The following is a 25,022-nucleotide window of genomic DNA, read 5'->3' on the forward strand; positions in this document are numbered from 1 at the left end:
ATTAGAAAGAGAACAAGATGCAAAGGTGCCTCTATAACCAACTTTTATTTGACAATCAGCAGTTAGTTCTCATCCACGTTAACTGTCTGTAGATCTGCAAAACAAGGACAAGGGACAGCCAGTCAACTTCCACCCCACACCATGGACCTCTTCTTCCCAGGCCCTGGCAAACATCACTCTTCCACAGGGACTTGTTTCGTATCTTTCTGCACTTTGCCATACCGACCAGGACACAATGTGAAAAAAGGCTTACTGATTAGGTCTGTTATTTATATTCCTAGTACTGAAGAATGCCAGGCTATAGGTACACAGTATTTCGTGAACAAATAAATAAAAGGGTTTAGGACTTTAAAACAGCTTCATGGGATAAAGGAAAACTTACTTTTGAAAGTGGTGACAGGTACATAGGTGACCAATGTATAGAGCTTGTTTGGCGAGTCTTCATCTTCATTACGTTTTCTGGACAACCGCACACGGATTCGGTATGGGACATTCCTGAAAAAGAGAAAACTGTCACCAGCTGTACCCACATTTCCTACCCCTATTTCTGGAACATGCTTCCTCCACTCCTTCCTTTGTTCTGACTGACCAGCCACTTCAGTTCACTGGAAAATAAGCACCTTCAGGTGGACACTAAGTGCTGGCCTTTCAGGTGCCATTCTCAGTGGGCAGCCACCACTGCCTTGTGACGTCTGCAGAAATGTGGGCTCACCAACCACTTTGGTGAGGTGGGATTTAACCAACTTAAATGTGGAGCCACATCAGGAACTCTGCAAGCTGTACCTGCTCTGTGTTCAGTTTCCCCACCTCCTGCACACCCAATCTCTCAGCAGCATCACCGCCAACTGCACTGCCTCCTTTTATTGGCCCAAAGATGGGAGGGGTCCTGAAACTTCCCTCAGCTCACGTGACACCTCCCCCTAAGGAAGCTCACGGGCTGTGCAGTACCTTTATCAGACTTGTCTCCCTACCACAACCCTAGCTGGTCCATGGCAGGGCTGCATCCACCCATCCTGTTGGATGGCTCCTGCTGCACCCAGCCCCCATGCTACCAGTGCACCCACACCCCCCCGTGTGTAAGCTGGCCCTACTACTCTCTGGGCTGGGTAGTTCTGTGTGTGTGGCCCGCCTTGTGCACTGTACAATGTGTGGCAGGGTCTCTGGTCTGTAACCGTTAGTGACAACCTACCCCCTGCCCTGCTAACAGGTGGGGAAATTGCTTATGGCTGAAAACCACTGCTCCCATGGCTTCCCAGTATGTCTAGAGGGAAAGCCAAACTCTTTGCCGTGACCTACAAGAGCCCATGTGATCTGTTCCCACCTGACTCTCTGTACCCACTCATGGTTTTAAGTCACATCATCTGCCCCACCTTCATCAGCCTGTCCCCAGGTCACACCAAGTGTGCTGCTCTTACCTGACCCTCACACTGCTTGGCTCCTTCACCACTTACTGAGTTTAAATACCAGGTCAAAAGGCTTCCCTGCAGATGCTACCTTGCCTTTGAACCATTGTCATATTTGGAAAAAAATACTTCCTTATGCGTGTGCATTAGTGACTGAACTTATATAGAGTTCAGTCTGTATAAGTTGTGCAGAGTGAGCTGCTTAACTGAGTGGAGTGGAGGCACACACACAACTTGAGCACCTTATTCCTTTGGCCCAGACGGCTTTGTTGAGCCTGGTGTCGATGCGCACATCCGGAGTTCCCATCTCCTTCATGGCAAATTTACGGATTTCTTTGAGTGCCCGAGGGGCACGCTTCTTAAAACCCCTGAGATCCAAACACAAGTAAATGAATGAGTACAAAATTAAATGAAATATACAGTATAGCATTATCCTATTTTCATCAAACAAATCTAAACCTGGAACAAGGCAGAAACAGTTCTTTTCCCCTACAGCATGTGGAAAAAATAGAACTAGTGTAATACTTGGGGCACAGAAGATGCACAATCTACTTTCAATAATGTAGAACAAAGACTATATATGACCATTAAGAGATGCTAACATACACACTGACCAACACTTTCCTGATAAACACTCCTATGCTCTAATATCTAATACTCTCTGCCAGGGAAAATATAATCAAAGAATGTGGTTAGCATAAGCCTGAACATACAATATCCAACACTGAGGTAAATTAAGTGTCCTCAAGCTAAAATACAATTAAGATTATCTGTCACATCCTAAGACAAGCCATGTTTCCGGAAATCATTGAACACTAAAAGTTCGCTAATAGCTTGGTCTTAAAGAGCAGGGGTCTGAAATGTACCAGTTTCAAGAAATACGTCGAGGGCAACAGTTAATTCTACAGATTCCAGGGCATGTGTCAGGCACTATTAACCTGTGGTTTTGATAAGAATACATAAATCTTTTTGAATTCCATGTTGTAAGTTAAATGTGGAAAAACCAAACTTTATTACAGGCTGAATCAGTTACACATTTGCTAAGTGAAAGCTATTCCAAGTGGGGCAGAAACCAAAGTGTAAAGAGGTGATCCCCCCACTGTAAATGACAGGAGGGGCCGTGCTATCAAGTCTCCCTTCGCTCTACCCTCTCAGCCTCCCCAAACCCATCATGCCAGCTGGCTTCATTCACTTAAAGCCCATTTTTCACGTGGTTTATATGGGTGACACTCAGATGGTATCAAGTGCTACAGAGAAAAATAAAGCAGTGAAAGGAGAAAGCATTAGGGAAGGGGCTGCAGGTTTAAAAAACCCCAGCAAGATCCAGAGATGACAAGGACAGCTACCAAGCTGTCTGCAAGAAAAACACCAAGGCAGGGGAAAAAGTGAAACTAAAACCAAACTGCTACTCAGACTCAGATACTGCCTGGCCTGGTATGATTAAGAAAGTGGTCAATTCATGAGGAATCACAGCAGGAACATGGCTTTTCTGCCGATAGAGGGTTTGAGAAGAGACCAGGTGTCTGGGTGGAGGGACCAGCGCAGGCAGATTGTGGAAGGCTGAGCCCAGAGGACATGCCCACAGGCCAGTGATTGGGGGGGGGGGGGAGGCCATGGGGCAGTGGGAGGGCCAGGGGTGAAGATGGACCCCAGGGGGCTGGTCTGGGGGAAGGTAAAGCTAGAGATGCCTATTAAACACCCAGGTAATACGTTTCAAAAGCAGCTGGGCATGTGAGGCCCTAAAACTAGTTGTTATTACCAAGTATAGGCAGAAAATGGAGGACCTGAGCCCTGGACTCAACATTAAGAGGATGGGCAGTGAGGAGGGACAGAGCAGACTGAGGAACAGCTAGAGAAGCAAAAGAAAAACAAAACCATGGAATCTTCGGGAAGTAAAATGAACAAAGGACTCTCAGTTGCTGCCAATCAAGTAAGAACTAAAAAAAGACCAAAAGACTGCTCTGCACACATCTTCAGTTAAAGCCTTTGCGGCAAAATGCCCCCAAATCTCATCCACCTGCAATGGCTCAAGCCCACTCTTCCAATTCCCAGTTGTCTGACCTTTAAACCACCGCCCCTTTCACCTGTGACTTACTCACCATCTGGCACTTTCTACCATTTTATAGCTGGATACTTCCCTAACTTCCCCACCAAGGAAACTCGGAAGGCAGGATCTTTGGTTCCCTTGTGAATCCGCAGAGCCCCAGACACAGTTAAGTGCTTAACATGCCCCCCAGTGAACACATTCGTGCCCCAATAACGGGGTGGGAGGAGAGAATGTGGTTACAAGCTGCAGTAATGCACAAAAAGGGCACCGTTGACCCAGAAACCCCCAGAGACCTCAGGCTTCACACATGGCCAACGCTTGGCTGGAAACGCCAGGGCTAAGAGACAGTGCCACACATTTAAATCCCTTTCGAAAATCAGTTGTCCTGAGATGAGAATGCCCAGACAAGTTGCTCCCCAGACTGGTGCCTGAGTATTTTGCAGCACCACCCTGGCTCTTAAAAACACTCCAAATAACAGCACTCGATGGATTTGGTCTGTTATTACTAGTCAGCACCGTGTGCATAAAAGGGGGAACACGCACAAAGCTCAAGAACTAAAAACGAATCCGACTAGCATCCATGAAGAGGCAGGTTCGATCCCTGGGCCCGCTCAGTGGGTTAAGGATCCAGCGTTGCCAAGAGCTGTGCTGTAGGTTGCAGGCCAGGCTCGGATCCTGCGTTGCTGTGGCTGTGGTATAGGCTGGTGGCTACAGCTCTGATTGGACCCCTAGCCTGGGAACTTCCACATGCCGGGTGCGGCCCTAAAAAGACAAAATAAAAATAAACAAAGAACTATAAAAACCACACCCCAGGGAGGAAAATCAAGAACTACGACATTCACAGTCATTCCCAACGTCCTTGTATATCACATATGCAGCCAGCGTCTTCTCCACAAACCACTGCCCGCTAACTTCAGAACACTTTCTTCTCTGGCCTCTCCAGAACTTCCACATCCAGCACCACAACTGGACCAATATTACTTAGTACTTAGCTGTGTGGGTGGGAGAACTAAAATTACCCCATTGCAATGTTCGGACTCTGGGCCGGACCTGGCGTTTTTAGTTACCTGGTTGACTTTACTGGACTCTGGAGACAGTGAAAAGGTCTACTCATCCTCACACACACGTCTCACCCCTAGACCTGCCGGGTTTAATTCGATCAACACAGCAAGAAGTAGCATCGATTTACCACCGCATCTCCCCAAGTAGGCTTCCCAGAACCCTTATTTAGGCGTTAACCTCCATTTCGCTTTAAACCCTACAAACAGCCTTCGATAAGGTCTATGCAGTAAAGACTTGGGCTCTTGAAGAAACGGTTCATTTCTAGACCCCGCGCGGTCAGAAGACACTGGCCGAACGCAGGCATTACTCACACGCCATGGATGCGCTTGTGAATGTTGATCGTGTACTCCCTGGTTACCACCTCGTTGATGGCGGACCGGCCCTTCTTCTTCTCGCCACCCTTCTTTGCGGGAGCCATCTAGACCCAGGCGACAAGGAGGCTCAGAGTGAGTGGGACAAACCCAAGCCAAGTCCTTCCTCCCGGCCTGGCCTCGGGACGCTTCCAGGGGCAGAGAGTCCGGCCAGGTCCCTGAAGGCCCACGTCTGGGAAAAGCCCGGCGGGCCACGGCACGTCTGCGCCCTTAGACGCCCCCGCCCCCGGAACCCCCTGCAGCCCCGGCTCTCCTAAGCCGGCCACTCTCCCTCACAGGCTCCGGGAGCCCTTAAACGCAACGCAGACTCCCGTGCCCCTGGAACGCGGAGGCCCAGGTCGGCTCAGGAGAGAGCCCCCTGTTTCATTCGACACAATCCCAGGCGAGGATGGCGCCGGATTCCTCAAGCTGGGAGCCAGCACCCATACTCACTTTCCCCGGCCCTGGTTGGAAAGGAAGAGCGCAAGGGTTTGTGGGAGAAGGAAAGCGGCGTCGCAAGTACAATTTCCGGGTCACCTGGAAGGGTGGGCGGGGGGAGAGGCTGTGACGTCCACGGCGCGCGCCGCAAGAAATGCAAGCTTGTCTCGAGGGCGGGGCCTGAGCGGGGCCTGAGCGGGCCGCGGCCGCGCGCTCGAACGTCGCCCTCTCTGCGTCGTTTCCTACCGCCGCGTTCCAGCTGCCTGCGCACTAACAAGGGCTTTTAGAGGATGCCGGAACCTAGGCCCCCAGGAGGAGCGGACCGAGGCGAGGCGAGAAGATGCTTTTCTGGTTTTCCCACTCTCTCAGCGATCGGCCAGGCTAGCGTTGCCTGAACCTGTACGCCAGGCTGGTGGCCCTGGAGATGCTCCCGTCGAGCAGGGCGGGCTCGCGAACCGGCGTCCTCGCAGCCCGGTACCCGGGAGCCTCACGCGGAGGCTGCTGTGCAGCCGCGGGCCGTGGGTGAGGGTGGCTGGGCTAGGAGTGAGGAGGAGGCCGAGGAAAGGTTTGCACAATAAGTATTTTTAAATTAAAATTGACAGTTTATAATTGGCTATATGAAATGTCAGTTTTGGAAGCACCGTTAGTAGAGTAGTTGACAAATCACCTTGGAAAGGAGTAAAATACTGTATACGACTTTTACATCGAAGAAATCAGTGTGATTTCATGACCTTAAAGCAGTATTTGTTTTCAGCTCTATCACACGCAAATGGCCCCATAATAGCAATAGCACTTTTCCCCAACACCTGGAAATGAAAAGAGAGAAATCTGACTTTGGAAATGAAAAGTGAGGAATCTGACGCCAGCACGTCTGGTGTGAGTTGACCGCGTAGCCACGTCCCAGATCCCCATGCCAAACCGATGGGTTGACAACTCTGGACCTTAAGTTGGTCAGAAATTGCATTCTTTTGTTGCAGGCAGCGTGGGTATGGTAAGGTCCTTAAACCTAGGGAGGTGTAAAATTTTATTTGCTGAGTTAACTGGAGCCCTCGAAATGTATGTTAAAACTGGACCATTGAGAAGGCGTGAGAATGATCATGGAATAAAATACAAGACAAAGTTAAATCTGTGATATTCACACCTTGCAGCCAGTTCTGATGTAAAGATAATCAATTTTGTTATATTTTGTGGGTCCTTTTTAGAACTCTTAAATCTGTATCAGACTTGAGATTTGAATTAAATTCTTACGAGTGTTTCTATCTGTAATCTCTTTTCATAATTGGGGAAATTTTTTTTTGTAAATTCCTAAATATCGACTCATCTGTTGTTTAGGTAGTATGTGATTAATATGGGAAATGTTGACAGTGTAATGGTTAAAAGAATGCTAATTGATACCTTTTTAAGATCAATAAATTGGACATTACATGACTTACAGTTAGTGGTGATATCTTTCCAGGTACAAAATTCCCTCTGACAAAAATGAATTTACCAGCGTGGAGGATAAAGATTTTCAGTTTGTGTCGATGTGTGGGTCATGGCACCACTGAAAAAAATGGGGACATTGGGAGAGGGCAGTTGGTTTTAAAGGATATTGAGTCATCTACTGAATTAAATTCAGGAACTTTTAAGTGTATAAACATTGGAGTATACATTTTAAGGCATGCATTACTTTAGTGAATATGCTAACAGGTTACCCTGCTTCTCCCATAACTGGACATTGTCTGGTTAGGCAAAAATCCTAAGGAGATTTTCTTGTAGTGTTTCTAATGAGCTTTTATTTTTCCCAAGAAACTAAAGCTTTTCCACAGATACCATAGGCTGGATATTTCAGCTATTGAATCAACCATGTTATGCTAAGAGAAGTGAAGTATACTGTGGTTTGTCTTGGTCATATGCATTGTATAAAGTTCAATGTATGAAGTGCCTTGTATGTGTCCAAAAAAAGCTACATATGGCATTTCTCTAGGGGATCTAAATTAGTTATATCTCTAGGTTATTGATGGCTGACTTTAAAACTGTCAGGCTTCACATCAAGTGAGGAGAGAAACTGAAGCAATTTTGTACCCAGCACCCACATTTTACCAGATAATTTGGCAAGAGTACAAAATGTCATGGCTTAGAACAGTATCATAGTTGACAAGTACACCATGTTGACTATATAAACAAAAATTTCAGATTAATTGAATGGATGTTAATTGCCATTAGAGACAGAAGATACTACATTTTAGCTGAGTTAGTTTAAAATATTCTAAGACTTGGTGTATTCCAGAGTTCACGTTTCAGTCACTTGTTAGCTAAGCCTTTATAGTTTTCCAAATAGAAAGGTTATGGCTTTTCAGGAACCAGGACAGGGTTGCAAAATACTCTTTTAGTTAGCAAAGTTAAATGAAAAATTTAGGGATTAAACTTCTGATGTTCTGTGGGTTTAAAGAAATATTACCCAACAGGAGTTTCTGAGTTTATCCAGACTCTGAACATGTCAGATTTAAGCAGCATTAAATTAAATTAGCGGCACGACCTACTCCACCTTCTGCTAATGGATTCCAGCTAGATAATCCTAGGACACAAATATGCTGTTGCCTTAAAAAAAAAAAAAAAAAAAAAAGTTTGTCCTACTTAGAAGTACAGATTCTGACAGCCAAGGAAAATACAAATTCTTTTATGGAAAAATCAGATGGATAAACCTCTGAACTGACAAAACAGTTCAAAGTACTTAATCCAGTTTCACTCAGACTTTTTGTTTCAAAAAGAGGGTTCATTTCTGGTTCCTTTAAAGATAAATAATCCTAATATGTGTTAGAATATTTAGACTTACCATTATTCAGGAATATGGCACTTGTGTAAATGATAAACTCCTTTTGATGTATTGATATGGCAGCTTCTTATACCATCCATCCCCAGCTGGTCCTGGCTGTAGAACTGGGAGAGCTTTCCCTATTTCACAGCTTGTAGAAAGCACTCTGCAGATCGTTGCCATCTTGAGCCTCAATCACGGTGTGCCAGGGCACCCTCGCAATCACCGTGCTGAAGCTTCCACAAGCAGCTTCTGTGTTGGCAGAAGCTGCTGTAGTATTTCCCCCATTCACCGGACATGTGCACACATCTCCCACACAGACACACAAACCCTGGGCACATCACTGGTACCTCTGTGCTGACAGGCAGAGCCCCTAGAGCTCCAACCCAGGTGAACTTAACAATAGGCTACGCATGCTTTAGTGGATAATGGCTTGATTATCTCCACGGATTACCTGGGTCTCCAAGTGGAGATGTTTCTGGGAACGTTTTCTGTTTTTGTTAGTTTTGCTGTCATTTCTACACCAAACCCTTCTTCCTTTTTTTTTTTTTTTTTTGCCTTTAAAACAAAGATCAGGAAACTTCTAGGCTGTTCCAAAAACCTAAGGCTATTACGTGGCTTGTTGCTTGCTTCCATCTTTTCCGTATCTGTAGCCTTAGAAACATCATAAAATTAAAAAAAGTTTACTGATGAAAAGATGTATGCAGGCATATAGAACAAGGGACAGAAATTGCCTCCAGAGGAAATCGTACAAATTTGTTAATTTATTACAAAAAGTCCATTCACAGAAATACACAAGAAAAACTTTTTATCCTTTTATATTTGGGAAAGGAACTGGTGTCTTAGATACAAAATAATTTACACATAATCCATACAATTTTATTTTATATAGAAATAGGTCATTATTACAACAGCTGTACAATTCACTACACTTCCTCTTATAATTACATAAAATCTTTTCTTTAGAAACCTCTCAACATAACAAAACATACAAAAAAAGCAAAGTGCATTTTGAAAAGGAAACTCCCATCTTCGGTCTTATCAGGAAAGATCCGTAGAAAGATGCAGCATTCTCACTCAAAGGGCCAGCTCAGTGGTGGGGGTCCGGAGGACCTGCCTGCCGCTCCACAGACCTGTCTGGCTTTTGAAACCTCCCCCTTCAGAGTCCTCAATAGAAATTCCAGAACTCAGCTGCGTGATTGTGCTTTGCTTTGAGTCCGCCTTTGTAGTTGCAATCACCCAAGTAAACAGGAAACAGTCCAGTGTTATGTTAGAGGGGAAAAAATCACCAGAATAGTGTGGGGTGCAGAGCCTGATTCCATTAGGGTTGAGGCCACAGGGTGTGGGGCTGCAGCCTGGTGAACAGCCACCAGCTTAGCTGTCTGATTGGTGGGCAGTTTTTGTTACTGGTGTCTCCAAATAAAGTCAGGAGAACTTACTCTTTTCAAAATCGGAAAGTGCCTAAGTTATTTCCGTGTGCAGCTGTGCAAAGTAAAACAGAAACAATCATCTAAAAATAATGAAAAAGCATCTCTTTATTCTCTCCCTTCAACAGATCTCTGACGCAGTGCTTCTCGAATGCAGTGGAAAGAGGATCTGCAGGGTGAGGACCAGTAGCGCGGCGACAGAGGCGCAGGGGGGCTGGTGCGGCGGGGGGAGAAGCGGAGAGATGCGCCTTCGCTAAGGTGAGCGGAGTGATGCGCTCCCGCGGGGGCGCGGGGCCGTCCGGGTATGGCTGTAGAGTGTGGCCGAGAAGCCCAGGGGCAAGGGATACACAGCAGGCGTCCCCGCTCCCTTTCTATGTGCTGGCCACTGCGCCCGGGGATGGTCCCCATCCGGGAGCTCTGAAAGGTAAGCGGGGCGCACGAAAGCCTGGGGGTGTCCTTTAAACTCCTCTCCCCAGCTCCGTGGCCACCCCCACCCCACCCCCACCCCCTTGTCCGTCCATTGGTTAAAGCTGATGTGACCAGACTGAGGTGCCGGGGCACTACCGGGGCGGCTGCTGGAGGCCTGAGGACTCAGCCAGGCTGCTGACCCTTCGGGTTGGGCGCGCGGCGGGGGGTGGCGGGTAGCCCAGGGTCCCTGGCTGTGGCGAGTAGGTGGAGAGAAGGAGCGAGTCCTGCCGCTCGCTGTGCAGAGAGGTTGGCGCCTGCACCTGGAAGGAAAGGAAAGGAAAGGGCTCCAGTGGAGGTTCAACGATTCAGGGTCTCCTCCCCTGAATGGCTGGGGCGGTGATGCAGATGGCGGATCAAAGGACTGTCCTTCCCAGCTACGGTCTCGGGGAGGTCCTGGTGGGGAAGAGCGGACATGGAAAGAGGAAGCTGAGGCTCTGCCCGTGGTTGTGAGCTACGAAGGCCAGCACCAGGGGTTCCTCCTGGCAGGCGGGGCTAGGCTGCCTCGAATGGTTTCCTGAACACGTGTGTATGATCTCCAGGTAGCCTTTGTGTTTTTGGATGTTAGAATCTGAGACCACATGCACATAACTGTTGGGGCAGAATCCACACACGTATACAATCTACATACTTCTCACCAGTGATTCTAGAACTACTTCCAAATACTGCCATTGCCCAGCATCACTAGGAAGAATCCTAATTTGAAGCTCGGAAACTTCAACTCCAAGGTTAAGTTTGGAACCTTCTATCTCATCCCCCCCTGTTCCCATCCTTAAACTCTCCCCTTCCCAGTAACCCAGTCTGCCCAGGCACACCTGCCCCTCCACTGTGCTCAGGCTGCCTCTCTTGCCAGGCCAGGACCACCGTCCCCCCACCTGCACCTGGCCAGCCCCACTCCAAGCATCTCCCAAACACCCGGCTCTACAGCAGTCCTTCCTCCACTGGAGGCCTCCCAGCCACAGTATGCCGCTGGGCAGGGCCTCAGGCCTGGCCATCCTCTGCGAGATCCCCTTCCCCGAGCTCCAGGCCCCAGCATTCCTTAGCCCTGCCTCTCAGGTGGAACAGGTGCCTGCAAACATGTTTGCTGCTCCGATGAAGGAATGGACAGAAGCCCTTTAACTGCCCCCCTTCTCACCTCATGGGTTCCCATCCAAAGTCACTGCGGGGTCCTGTGAGGTGACAAGGAAGGCAAAGCTGAAGTTGCCCCCCCTCCACGCCTAGGGGTGGGGAGGTTTGAAAAGCATACCCCGGCTGGTTCAGCAGCCTGGGAATCAATACGGTCTAGACCTTGTGGAGGACTCTGCAGCTCAGTCACCACACGCTCATCCATGGCTTTGAAGCTGGGCAGGTTTTGGCCGAGGGGTGGGGAGGTCGGTGCAAAAGCCACACCCTGCACTGGAGGCTGGAGGCCAGGGAGGAGGCCCCACAGGACAGGGTCAGGGCTGGGGTGGAAAGGGGTACCCGGGCACGAGAGGGAGAAAAGACGCTTCTGTCTCATCTGAACCTCCAGCCACTGGCTCTCACCCCCGCTCCTTCAGCAAACTTAGCACTTGCTTGAAGTAAGAAGTGACAGCAATAAATATGCCCCACATTTTTCCGGGAAGCCCCAATCTCATGCCACATTATCACATGTATTAAGGAAGTTTGAGGAATCTTCAAACATGATTTAATTTTATATTTGTGTGAGACACTGCATATAAACACACTAACGAGTCCAACAAGCAGAGGAACTGGTGTCTTATTTTTGCTCTAAAAAATCTGGAGTTCCCACTGTGGCTCAGCAGTTAACAAATCCGACTAGGATCCATGAGGATATGGGTTCTATCCCTGACCTTGCTCAGTGGGTTAAGGATCCAGCATTGTCGTGAGCTGTGATGTAGGCTGGCTGCTTGCTGTAGCTCCAATTGGACCCCTAGCCTGGGAACCTCCATATGCCGCAGGTGTGGCCCTAAAAAGCAATAAATAAATAAATAAAAATAAATAAAAAATAAAAAATGGATACCGTAATAAAAATGTTTTAAACAACCCTTTTAGCACCTAACCACATGAGGCATAAGAGCTGATTCTAAATCTCTCACACTGTATATACACAGACTATCAACTGTGAGCATCAAAAACTTTAGAACCTACAAAGATTCAAATATGACTCTGTCGGGGGCTTATTTTCATCCTGAGGACATGAACCCTATTGAAAGAAGAGGAGGAAGGGCCTGCAGGCCCGGGCTGGAGGCTCGGCCCTGTCTCCCCCTCCCCAGGCATGGCCCCACCTGCAGAAAGTGCGGCTGCTGCTGGGTCTGGGCTGGCTTCAGGGGTGATGGCTGGGAGGCGGCGAAGCTGGGGTGGAGACCCATCAGCAGGACGGGGGTCGAGGCGCTGCTGCTGGTGGTGTGCACATCTGGGTTTTGAAACACAGCCTGGCTCTGTGGATACCTGTTTGGTGACACGTGGAAGAAGACAGACCTTTAAGAAAAAGCTCTTGGAGTTCCTGTCGTGGCGCAGGAACCATGAGGTTGCGGATTCGATCCCTGGCCTTGCTCAGTGGGTTAAGGATCCGGCGTTGCTGTGAGCTGTGGTGTAGGTCGCAGATGCGGCTTGGATCCCGTGTTGCTGTGGCTCTGGTGTAGGCTGGCAGCTACAGCTCCAATTAGACCCCTAGCCTGGGAACCTCCATATGCCGTGGGAGCAGACCAAGAAATGGCAAAAAGACAAAAAAATAAAATAAATTAAAAACTCTTGACGTGACCCCAGGAACACAAGAAACAAGAAGAAAAACAGACTGGACTTCATTACAGTTAAAAACTTGGATGCATCATGGGAACTATCCATGCAGTGGGAAGGCTCCTGGAAAATATCTGCAAAGCATATATCTAATACATCCGGATTATAGATACAATTCCTACAGCTCAACACCCATGACAAATATGAACCTGATTAAAAAGGAGGCAAAGGGGAGTTCCCTGGTGCTCTAGGGGTTAAGGATCAGGTATTGTCACTGCTGTGGCTCAGGTTGCTGCTATGTGGCTCAGGTTGCTGGTTTGATCCCTGGCCCAGGAACTTCTGCATGCCGCTGAGTTTGGCCAAAAGAATGGTGGGGGCGGGGGGGCGGGGAGGGCTTGAATAGACATTGCTGTAAAGAAAAGATACAGATGGCCAATAAGCACATGAAAAGATGCTCATCATCATTTGTCATTAAGGAAACAGAACTCAAAATTGAAACGAGACATCACTTCACACCCATTACGATGCTGTAATGAAAAAGAACTATAAAGGGTTCCAGTCTGTCCACATCCTCGTCAACAGCAAAAAAAAAAAAAAAAAAAAAAAAAAATTAAAATTACCATTACCATGTGATCTAGCAATTCCACTTCTGGGTATATGCCCCAAAGAAGTGTGAGTGGGGAACTAAAGGAGATATTTGTACATCCACAAGCAAAGCAGCATTATTGACAGTGGCCAAAAAGCAGAAGCAACCCAGATGTCGGTCAATGGATGATGGATAAACCAAAGGTGGTCCATACATACAGTGGAATATGATCAGCCTTAGAAAGGAAGGAGATGCTGACATAGTGTACAATGTGTGTGAGCCTTGAGGGTGTTGTATGGAGGGAAATAAGCCAGTCACAAAATACAAATACTGTATGAGTCCACTTAGAGGAGATTCCCAAGAGGAGTCAAATTCACAGAGACAGAAAGTACAAGGGTGGTTGCCAGGGGCTGGGGGCAGAGGGAATGGGGGTTAGGGTTTAATGGGGATGGAGCTTCCGTTTGAGATGATGAAAAGCTCTGGTGGACAGGGGTGAGGGTGGCACACCAACATGGAGGTGCTTGATGCCACTGAAGTGTACACTTAAAGACAGTGAAAATGGTAAATTTCCTGTACATTCTACCACAATAATTTTTTTAAAGGGTACTTGGTGATAATGGTCCAATAACAAGGGGAAGGCCATTTGGAAAACCCTGGAAGAGCAAAGACAAGGAACAGATATTTTAAAGATACTACAGGAGTTCCTGTCATGGCACAGCGGAAACAATCCATCTAGGAACCATGAGGATGAGGGTTCAATCCCTGGCCTCACTCGGTGGATTAAGGATCCGGCATTGTTGTGAGCTGTGGTGCAGGTTGCAGATGTGGCTCAGATCCTGCTTTGCTGTGGCTGTGACTGTGGCCTGCAGCTGTAGCTCAGATTCGCCCCCTAACCTGGGAACCTCCACATGCTGCAGGTGTGGCCCTAAAAAGCAAAAAATATAAATAAATAAAAATTTAAAAAGATAAAATAATAAATAAAAATAAAGATACTATAGAGAAGGCTTATTAGAATTAGGACCGTTATGTCTCTATATGAGTCATTGGTAACAGGCACTGGCGAATCCAAAACTCCCCTGAAGGGGCCTCCATGTGTGGGCGACAGACTCGGACACACCCCAGAAGATGGAGTGTTAGGTCATGTCTGGAAGAGACGGGGGAGGTATAAATTATTGGGTTGACCGAAGGGCACCTTAGAGTTCCCAGGGGAAAGAATTTCCATTTTTGCCTAGTTCAGTGCATTTTAAGCATCTCTGGAAAGCCATGTAACAAGATTCTTTGTTTCCACTTATCTGGATCACTTACAACAGTTGAAACCCCAAACCAATCTTCCCCCCACCCCTCTGCCTAATTAAGAGCATCCTCAGAGAATTTAAAGGCTGTTTGCCTGCAGTGCACAGACGCCTCCCTCCCCCCCCACCATCGTGGGGTTTTCATCGACGTACAACGTTCGTACAGACCCCACCCCTCAGAAATGCTCAGTAACTGTCGCTGTTACTATTATCACTGGCTGAAGTAGGACTTGGGAGAAAGGACTCTGAGGGGAGAGCCCGAGATGGGGGGGTGGCTGTAAGGTCCCCAAGCGGGGACTGGAGTAGGGGGAGGTGGGTGGCCTCATTAGCTGGCACCATCCCAGTGAACTTCTGACCCAAGTTAAACCAGTGTTTATATGCAAACGGTATCTGCTTCATTTCAAAGGCTAGACACTCTTTCCCATTGGCTTCTCTGTCTCTGGTAAGCTTTGTCCCTGGTAGTTCAATGGCTAAGGAAAGCCACTTCTGCTCCAGGGGATTGCAAGTGAAGAGCCAGGGGAGAGGGAGAGAGAAGGTTTGTGCCTGGGAGAGCAGCAGGTCCCACGTCTGCAGCGAGTCACAGGCTGGGGCACTGCACTGGAATCACAGAGTAGGCGAGCTGGGTGTGCCTGTGGAATTTGCCAGCATTGGTGCCTTTTACATGGGCCGTTACACTTAGACCTGCAGAGATGCTGCTAGACAGTGACAAACTTGGCATGTAATTGTTTCATTTGGGTTCTGTCCTAAACCTGGGGTGGTGACAGTTTTTTTTCTCTCTCTTTTTTTTAAATTTCTTCTTTTTAGGGGTACACATGCAGCATGTGGAAGTTCCCAGACTAGGGATTGAATCGGAGCAGCAGCTGTCAGCCTACACCACAGCAACGCCACATCTGAGCTTCATTTGCAACCTATACCGCAGCTCATGGCAACATCGGATCCTTAACCCACTGAGCGAGGCCAGGGATCAAACCACATCTTTCATGGATACTAGTCAGGTTCTTAATCCATTGGGTCACAACGGGAACTCCCAGTTTTCTTTTTTTCTATGGGCAATGGAGAAAGAAAAGCTAAGAGGAGGAGTTCTTTCCAAGGGCGTGGGCACACCTGGACCCTGCCTAGAGTGCCAGGCTCATAGACCCTGCTAGCCTGGGACCACTCAGGCGGCTCTCTGCATGTCCCACCTCCAGCCCCAACACCCCACGGCCACCTACTTGACTTGCCGTGCAGCCCTGCCAACCTCCGAGGGCTGCCTGGCATCACAGGACCCGGGCATCATGGGCTGGATGGGTTGGCTCAGTAACAACCTTGGAGCAGAGGAAGAGATAAGTGGGACACTCATCAGTACTCAAGCCACAGACTGGCCTGCCCAGCCCGCCTGGGCCCCTTCTGGCCGACCCCCATTCCCACAGGGCCTGCTGTGTTCTTGGAGGACCATTAACACAGCAGGTCTTTCCTCTGGCCATCAAGACCCTCTCCCTGCCATTTCATTAGCTGAGATTAATTGCAGAGGCTTTAGAGTCTAACCATCTGACCTCTGCCTCCACGTCCAGGAGAAAGGAGGGCCAAAAGGAATGGTGTAAAACTGCGTCTCTGTTAGCCTTCCAGCAAGGACAGGCCTACTGCTGCCTCAGGGCCTTTGCACTGCCTCTATGTGGAATGCTCTTCTCCCTGGTACTGGTAGGCCTCCTTCTCTCATCCTTCCGTACCTGAGCTGCCGGTCATGGCTGAAGTCTGGGCTGGGCTGGCACTGGCTGGCATCCTGGGAGGTGGAAGCAGGTGTGGTCAGGCTGAGAGCTGGCGGGAGCACAGCTGCCGTGCTGCTGAACTGGGGTGTCAAGCTGTTCCCCTGCATCATCTGTGAGCCTCTCACTGGCTTTGGACCCTAGAGCAACCACAGTAACAATAAAGGTAAACTTTCCACTCAACTCAGCAGCCACCTCCCCAGAACATCTTTCTTTTACCCACCTTAGCCATTCCGCTCACTTAGGACCCAATGACTGTTAATTGAGTTATTTTGTTCTTTTTTTTTTTTAAATAATAATTTTTTTTCCGTTATAGCTGGTTTACAGTGTTCTGTCAATTTTCCACTGTACAGCAAGGTAACCCAGTCACACATACCTGTACACATCCTTTTTTCTCACATTATCATGCATGTGACCATCATCATAAGTGACCAGATGTAGTTCCCAGTGCTAGACAGCAAGATATTTTGCTCTTGTGACTATCTTTCCCATTGACTGTAAGCATCTCAGGGATTCTTTAAATTTCCTGGGCCCTGGACAGAGCCGGCTTGCAGCAGGCAAGCAACACATGTGTGCTGAGTGGAACTACTTCCTGCTTCACCAATTCCACTCCTGACATGTGGACCTGCTTGCTGTCTCTCTAACTCACCTCCTGCCTCAGGGCCTTTGCACTGCCTCTATGTGGAACACTCTTCCTCCTGGTACCCTTTGGGCCTCCTTCTCTCATCCTTTCAGTCCTTTGCTCAGATATGACCTTCTCAGGGAGGCTTTCTCTGGGCACCTACTTATGCCTCCCGCCCTTCCCCCACCTTCAGCAGAGTTCCCGCATCACCATGTGTCATTGTGTGACTGTCACTTGTTGGTCTCCCTCTCTCCCCTAACTTGGATCAGAGAGTCCTTTCTCCTTTTCTCTTTCATTCCCTGTTGTCCGTCAGTGCTAAAGACTCAGTGCCTGGCACGCGTTTGTTGACTGAAATCATAAATGAAGGAGCGAAGGAGCCTGCGTTTGCTTTTGCTTTTTGGATTTTCCACTGTTTCACTGACTCCACTCATATGACAGCACCACTATGTTTTAATGCTCAGAGATTTTGCAAACTCTCTCAACATAGATAGTGTAAATCCTTCCTCAGTTTTTTCCAAAACATTCTTAGCTAGTCTTATCCCTGGACCTTTAGAACCAGAGGCTACATTTTAAAGTAAAACTCTTAAATCTGGGTGAAGATGGAGAAACTGTCTTATACATGGACTTCTCCACATTTCATTGTAGGTCATCTGTTGACCTCTCAGAACCCACACTAGGCTAGAAGCTCCTTGGGGTCAAGGACAATCGTCATTCATCTTTTTTTCCCTGTGGGCTGGTGAATAACTGGAGCCCAGCAGCTGTTACTGAATCCACGACTGCATGCAGCTTCAGGAGAGGCTGGATCCCGCCTTCTGACCTGTGATGGTCCAGAAATGAGAGCCCAGGACTTCTCGGTTCCATTGCCCTCAAGTGCCACCGACTACTGGGTGACCCTGTCAGACTGCAAGATCTACTGGTGGCTTACAGTAGGTGGTCATGGCTACAAGGGTAGGGCTGGACAGGGAATCTGGGGGACCAGGAGGGGCACGGTGGCCCTGAGGAAAGGGACAGTGAACACAAGTGGGTAACTGTGTTCTCACACTGATAATGGAGAACACCAGGGGTCAATGGTGGGGGCCGAGGACCTGTGTGTGGGGACAGGACTGTCAGCATGAGTGTCCACCTCCAGCCCAGCTCAGGATCTGAGCTGAAAGTTTCAGCTGCATGATACCTTTAAGGCATTTTTTTTTTTTTTTTTTGGTCTTTTAGGGCTGCACTCGCGACATATGGAGGTTCCCAGGCTAGGAGGCCAATTGGAGCTGCAGCTGCCAGCCACAGCCACAGCCATAGCCACGCCAGATCCAAGCCACGTCTGTGACCTACACCACAGCTCATGGCAATGCCAAATCCTTAACCCACTGAGTGAGGCCAGGGATCGAACCTGCAACATGGTTCCTAGTTGGATTCGTTTCTGCTACACCACGCTGGGAACCCCTAAGGCATTTTAATATACTGATAAAACATGGGAGGAAACAAGTAGAACTTGGGCCTTCAAAGTGACTTAAAAGACAGAAAAGAAAAACCCCACCACCAGCATCTGGCCCAGGTTGTGGTGGAAACAGGTTTCCAGTTTACATGGCCTGGTCCACTGGGGGCAAGGGCTGAGTCTGCAGATGAATGCATTTACCTGGATTGCTATCACGCTCGATTCTCTGAGCAGGTGCTGGCCTGTGGCCTGGGCAGGAGCCATTTGGCCTGGAAGCTGAGGGCTGGCCACAAGCTGGGGCTGGGGGCCTGGGCCCGACCTCTGCTGGGCGCTGTTGAAGCTCAGGGATACAGCTGGCTGCTGCAGAAACATCTGGAAGCAGAACAGGCATACCTTTCAGGTTGGGGTCACAGTGCCCTCACAGGCCTGTACCTCCTTTGAATACCCTGTCCATGGCAGGAGATCAGCTTTCTTGCTCTCTGCCCCTGCCTGGAAAGTGTCATCCACTCGATGGGAGACACCAAGTGCCCATGATGCCACCAGCCCAGGGCACGGCCGGGAGAGGGGCAGCGGGTCTGAGGGATGGCGACCCTGCCCTCAAGAAGGTTCTAGTCTAGTAACTGGGGTCTAACAGTGTGAAATATGCCAAGACCCGGATATGAAACTTGATGTGTTCAGCCTGGGTTGGCTTAACTGTTTCTTATTAGAAAGAGAAGCATCACATAAATGACACAATAATGGTGGCAGAGGGTCAGCTGACCACTGGTGTGGGCACATCATCCTGGCAGTAGGCCCTGGGCCCGGTCTCGAATCTCTGACCAGTGACCAGGGTCTGTCCCCATCCTGCAGTTGGCATCTTTCATCCAGTGTTCCCAGCGGACAGGGAAGGTCTGCGCCCATTACTCAGTGCATCTGCCTTTCCAGGGAGGCAAATAAATGCCAAGGATAACAGAACATGAAGTCCATGTACTTTAAATGATGTTCACAAATATGCTTTACAATCACCACGATAATCTCTGTTATCTAAGCTGTCTCAGACATTCAAGAGGCTGTGATATGTTAGTCTGGTAGGTTTTTTTGTTTTGTTTTTTTTGTCTTTTTAGGGCCGCACCTGCAGCATATGGAGGTTCCCAGGCTACAGGGGAGAATTGGAGCTGCAGTGACTGGCCTACGCCACAGCCACAGCAACACCAGATCTGAGCCGCATCTGTGACCTCCACCACAGCTCATGGCAATGCCAGATCCTTAACCCACTGAGCGAGGCCAAGGATCGAACCTTCGTCCTCATGGATGCTAATCACATTTGTTTCCACTGAGCCACGATGGGAACTCCGGGGTTTTTTGTTTGTTTTAAGACACTCCCACAGCATGCAGAAAAGTTCCCGGGACATGAATCCACACCACAACAGTGAACAGAGCCACAGCAGTGACAGCACCAGATCCTTAACTGCTATGCCACCAAGGAACTACATAGCCTCGTAGTTTTAATGGGAAAAGTTTAAGAGGATTTGACTAAGTTTGTAAAGAGCACTTATGCAGTTATGAGAACCTTGGTCTTCCTCATTTATTCATTTGGTGTATTCGACTTAAAAGAATTCCTTAAGGGCTCAGAAAGATTTTACTTCTTGGGTTTATAAGTCTGCCTGGTTAGGTATGAAAGATTCAGAGACATTTAAATTGCAAATTAATGGCTTTGGTAGGTAATGCTGATTATGTACTGTTAGTTTAATTTGTACATGAGCAAAAACCAGTAAAAGCATTGCTATTTTTATCAGTCAGTAGATTTGTAATCTGTGAATGACTCTAAAGGCTTAAGAAAAACAACTTTAATAATTTTAATAATAATTTAAACCTAAGACCTGTAACTAGCTTTGTTTTTCACCTGTGGCATATGGAGGTTCCCAGGCGTGGGGTCTAATTGCAGCCATAGCTGCCGGCCTACACCACAGCCACAGCAACACCAGATCCTTAACCCACTGAGCGAGGCCAGGGACTGAACCCTCATCCTCATGGATCTTAGTCGGGTTTGTTAACTGCTGAACTACAAGTAACTAGCTCTTTTAACAAAAGCTCCTTGTGGGCATTAAGAACTGGTATTATGCATACCAGATTCTTGGCAAGCAGTGTTCTGTTCCCTTTTGGGCACTTAGCTTTCAGTTCTTTCTGCAAACATCTGGCGCTTTAACTCTGATTCCCATACTCAGTATAACCTCACCCAACTTTATATACAGTACAGAACTGACATGCTGACATTTGCCAAGTGAGAGAGCAGTTTGCAAAAGGCAGAGGTGGAACCAAGTCAGGCAGATGCTTAAAGATCAGATAGTTGAAGCACTCGCTGTTGGGGGGGACTGAGCCATGTCCCAGAGAACTGAGGTTGGGGGGTGGCTGGGCTAGGGCCCCACCTCGTGCCCATCCCACTGAACCACCTCATCTCCCTACTTTCCTTCACACCCCACCCCCACCCAAAAAAGCCTGCCGTTTTGAATGAAGGCTCTTGGTCACTTCAGAAGTTAAAAAGAATTTTCTAGGTGTCCATCCTCTCAGCTCCAATGCCCAAATATTTAGGATTAGTGCTTTATGCAATCTCAGATACCTGGTGTGTTTATGGCCCAGGGTAATTTGCACTTCAGCAAACAAACAACTCCCCCAAACTCTTAATAACATTACCTTTTTCTGGTAGGATACAATTTACCTTCTGATTAGAGTTCAGATAAATGCAACCTTTATTTATGACAGGCAGTATAAACTAGCTTAAATTGGACATGCTTCAGTTCAAATTCTAACCCCACCATGTACTAGTGATAGGACCTTGGGCAATTTTCATAACTTTTCAAAGCCGTTATTTGTTTCTTCACTGACAAAACAGTGATATTAACAACACATACCTCATAAAGTATTAAGTGGGATTTGTGCTGAGGCATAATAGTTAGTGCTCAATAAATGTCAGATAATAACAATAATATGTAAAATGAAAAAAAGGAGCTCCTTTTGCTCCTTTGCCACACCGGACATATAAAACTTATCTGAGAAGTGAAGAGAATAAATAAATGAATTGACAAATAAGCTTTTGCTCAAAGAATAGAAATTATTTCTCCTTGTGTTATGGCAGAGACTGCTGGGTCTGCTGCTCTATGCCACTGATGCTCTTTGATGGAAGAAACCCTGCCCTGTTTTATCTCAGTATCCCCACAGCGCCTAAACAAGTGCCTGGCACATAATGGGTGTCTGCCAGATGGGTGGATGCATGGAAGGATGGAGGGATGGATGGAAGAACCAATACTGATTTGAGGACATCACAGGTGTCCTTCTAGGTATTTCTTTGAGTCGCCAGTAGAGGGCGCAAATGCTCTCAAAAATAAATTAAGAAGCAGCCTGGCACAGACTTCGGGGGCTGGGGGTGGGGGCGGAATGGTAACAGCTTTTCAGCAGAACAGCTCTTTGTAGCACCCTTCAGGACCCTTCTAGGTGCAACCATGATGCCATAAGAACCTCTCCCTCATAGTCCAATCTTTTTTTGGGAAAAAAAAATTATATGAAGCCAGCATCTAAATAAAAGCTCCAAGCCAACAGAGTAGGTAGGAAAGTGCACTGAAGTTGGGACAAAGGACTTTTTCAGGGTGGGGTGGGCAAGGCAGGGGAGATTTGCTGCTGTGCACATCCATGCCTCAGCTTTAGCGACAATACAGTATAGAATTTTATGGCTTAAGAATGTTTGTTTTTTGTTTTTTTTTCTTTTTTGGGCTGCACCCTGTGGGCCATTCCCAGGCTAGGGGTCTAATAGGAGCTGCTGCAGCTCAGCTGCCAGCCTACGCCACAGCCAGAGCACCAAGGGGTCAGAGCCACATCTGTGACCTATACCACAGCTTGTAGGAATGCCAGATCCTTAACCCACCTAGCAAGGCCAGGTACTGAACCCGTGTCCTCACGGATACTAGTTGGGTTCATTAACACTGAGCCCATGTCCTTATGGATGCTAGTTGACAGGACTCCAGGGTCAGTTATACAGAAATATGAGAGACACAGTTCCCTAATTTCAAGTGGATAAAGTCACTAAAGGAAAAAAAAATACTCTAATTTTCCAGAACAAACCAATCCTACACTCACACGTGGTTTTTCACTGTTCTTACATGCCTAGCTTTACAAATACTTATTACTAGAGAACATTTTCATAAGTTTGTTTTGTTTTGGTGGGGTTTTTGTTTGTTTTTGTTTTTGTTTTGTTTTTTTGCTTTTCAGGGCCTCGCCAGAGGTAGATGGACGTTCCCAGGCTTGGGGTCGAAGCGGAGCTACAGCTGCCAACCTATACCACAGCCACAGCCACGCAGGATCTGAACAGCATCTGCAACCTACAGCACTGCTCACTGGCAACATCAGATCCTTAGCCCAATGAGTGAGGCCAGGGATCGAACCCACAACCTCATGGTTACTAGTTGGATTTGTTTCCACTGAGCCACATTGGGAACTCTGAGAACATTTCATAAGCACAGAATATAGATATTGTATAATGAAACCCCATGCATCCTTACTAGACTTCAGAAATTATCAGTATTTTGTTCTTATTTAATCTACCCCCCACTTTTTGGAGAGGGAGGGGTGGGGTAATTTTTACTTGCTTATTCTTTATGCTTGACTCAGGTATTTTTTTTTAACATATTTTGGCTAAATATTTTGGAAGGTATTTCTTTAAACCCTTAAACCTGCACAAACATGAAGAAAGACTCTTTGAGGACTTGCTCTCTGGTTTGATGATCTGTGGTTTTTCCAAGTTCGCTGGAAAATTCCACTGCAAAGATAAGGTCATGTGGGAGGGACAACTGGGGCCTGGTTCCCACGTTCATCCCTTACAAAACTCTGGTTCTAGACTTGGGGGTCCACAAATTGCACTTGTCATGAGGAAGAAAAAGTATATAGCCCTTCAGGCCAAGGAGTGAAAGAGATAGCCTCGTGTCCCTGACATTTTAGACTTCAGCTTTCATGTGGAAAAGAGAAAAGTCTGGGCTCTGAGCCGGATGTTCAGCTGCCTACCTTGATTTTAGCAGTTCCTGGCTTAATGCCCCCTTCCTGTTAGTGTAAAAATTCCATTCAAGTAAATGGATTCAGGAGTTCTAGCCTTGGACCCAGGATCCGTGATAAAATATGCCCGTTGGGAAATAAGCAACAACTAACACCTTGATGACTGCATATCTTTTCACATAAATGCGGCAGTCTTCTCCCTCCGCAATCTGGGGCAATTTGGAAGTGTCCCTGCGGCGGTGGGGGGAGCACAGGGTTGTGGGCGGAGCGCGGGGCTGTGGGCGTGGCGGGGTGGTTCAGCGGTGCGCAAGCGCACCTGTGAGCATGGCGGCAGGTATGGGGCTTGGCTGGGCTCTTCGCCTTCAGGGAGGGCAGGGCGAGAGGGCTGCTCTAGGCATCTCTCTGCCTCCCACACCTCCGCACCATCCTGCATTTACCTCAGCTCAGGGCTGCGAACGTGGGGTGTTTCTATTTGGATGGTGAGGAAGTGGGAACAGCAGTGCCGGAGCTCCAGCCACTTCCCCCAGGGGTCTCTTCTGCTTCTGTCTATCTCCCCTAAGTGGATGCCAGTGCTTACCTCTCTCAGGGCAGACTCCAAGGTGGGCTATATTACGCGGGGTCAAAAGAATGCACTTTGGCGAAAAATATAGCCCTGGACTGACTTAAGCAAAATTGGTTTAAAAAAAAAATTATCCTTGAAAGCTAAATATATAAATATTTTATATAAGATATAAATTTTTTCCTCCAAAAAGAATCTCTGGAAAAGATTCAAAGAAGTGATATCTGAGGGTTGGGTGGGTCGCAGTTAAAAGCAGCTGGAGTTAAGCACAGTTAAGAACACACAGAATTTCCCTTTGTGGCTTGCAGCAGAAGCAAATCTGACTAAGAAACTTGAGGTTGTGGGTTTGATCCCTAGCCTCGCTCAGTGGCTTGGGGATCCGGCATTGCCATGAGCTGTGGTGGAGGTCACAGAAGTGGCTTGGATCCCATGTTGCTGTGGCTGTGGTGTAGGCCAGCAGCTGTAGCTCCGACTCAACCCCTAGTCTGGGAACCTCCATATGCCAGAGGCACAGCCAGTAAAAAGGCTGTGAAAAAAAAAAAAAAAAAAAGCACCCAGAATGCCCCAAATGGCATGCCACAAATGGGATGGCTTGGATCCAGGCTGGTGTCAGTGCAGGGTGACCAATTACCAAACACATGAACGAAAGTGCAGGTGATGCAGGAAATAATGTGCCCAGCAGAGTGAGGCTGGGTGAAGAGGATGTCATGAATGTCACATGGCTGGGAGCTGGGGATGGAGGAGGTGGGATTTTTTCCCTCCTACTTGGCTGGTGGATGTTTCCATACATTTGGCAGGCAGGGCTCAGAAAGGCAGCAGAAAGAGGTTTTGGAGGAAGTCCTGCCTGCCCTGAAAGGGTGGACAGAGCTCGGCGGACCACTGGCCCAGGGAGGGGGCATCACCTGGACGTTGGAGTCCTGGACCAGGCAGAGCTGCTCCTGGATCTTGTGGAGCTCTTCCTGCTGCCACCGGATGTTGGCTTGCAGGATCCTCGTCCGCTGCTCCAGCTGGTCTTTGATAGTCTGGAACATGCTGAGCTGTGCTGAAAACTTGAGGGTGGGGTCAAAAAACAACC

The 25,022-nt window shown here is 47.9% G+C and overlaps 2 protein-coding genes across 4 annotated transcripts in view; both read right to left on the reverse strand.

Annotated features, from left to right (window-relative positions):
* Positions 27 to 5,421, reverse strand: RPL31 (ribosomal protein L31). The gene is made up of 5 exons (XM_005662362.3): positions 5,316 to 5,421; positions 4,824 to 4,930; positions 1,646 to 1,771; positions 383 to 495; positions 27 to 94 (listed from the first exon to the last, which is right to left on the reverse strand). Exons 2-5 carry the CDS (start codon positions 4,928 to 4,930, stop codon positions 63 to 65), a joined length of 378 nt encoding a protein of 125 aa, XP_005662419.1. The 5' UTR covers positions 5,316 to 5,421; the 3' UTR covers positions 27 to 62.
* NPAS2 (neuronal PAS domain protein 2) overlaps positions 8,839 to 25,022 on the reverse strand; it is a 191,571-nt gene continuing 175,387 nt past the window's right edge. For 2 of the 3 annotated variants that reach the window (XM_021087169.1, XM_021087168.1), the window contains exons 16-21: positions 24,850 to 24,996; positions 18,574 to 18,744; positions 16,289 to 16,464; positions 15,794 to 15,886; positions 12,254 to 12,416; positions 8,897 to 10,249 (exon numbers count right to left, since the gene is read on the reverse strand). In XM_021087169.1, the coding sequence (XP_020942828.1) occupies positions 10,082 to 10,249; positions 12,254 to 12,416; positions 15,794 to 15,886; positions 16,289 to 16,464; positions 18,574 to 18,744; positions 24,850 to 24,996 (918 nt within the window). In that variant the 3' untranslated portion in view covers positions 8,897 to 10,081. Of the gene's footprint in view, positions 10,250 to 12,253; positions 12,417 to 15,793; positions 15,887 to 16,288; positions 16,465 to 18,573; positions 18,745 to 24,849; positions 24,997 to 25,022 lie in introns of all 3 variants that reach the window. The other variant, XM_021087167.1, reaches the window with a different exon arrangement.

This window comes from Sus scrofa, chromosome 3 (genome assembly GCF_000003025.6).
Source record: "Sus scrofa isolate TJ Tabasco breed Duroc chromosome 3, Sscrofa11.1, whole genome shotgun sequence".
NCBI lineage: Eukaryota > Metazoa > Chordata > Mammalia > Artiodactyla > Suidae > Sus > Sus scrofa.

Bases quoted from the DNA above. Each gene is read 5' to 3' on its own strand.
- RPL31 (XM_005662362.3), bottom strand. From the start codon at position 4,930: ATGGCTCCCGCAAAGAAGGGTGGCGAGAAGAAGAAGGGCCGGTCCGCC. The intron at 496-1,645 runs GTGCTCAAGTTG...TCTCTTTTTCAG, and splicing joins GTCTGGGCCAAAGGAATAAG to GAATGTCCCATACCGAATCC. The intron at 95-382 runs GTAAGTTTTCCT...CTTGTTTTGCAG, and splicing joins ACCTGTCACCACTTTCAAAA to ATCTACAGACAGTTAACGTG.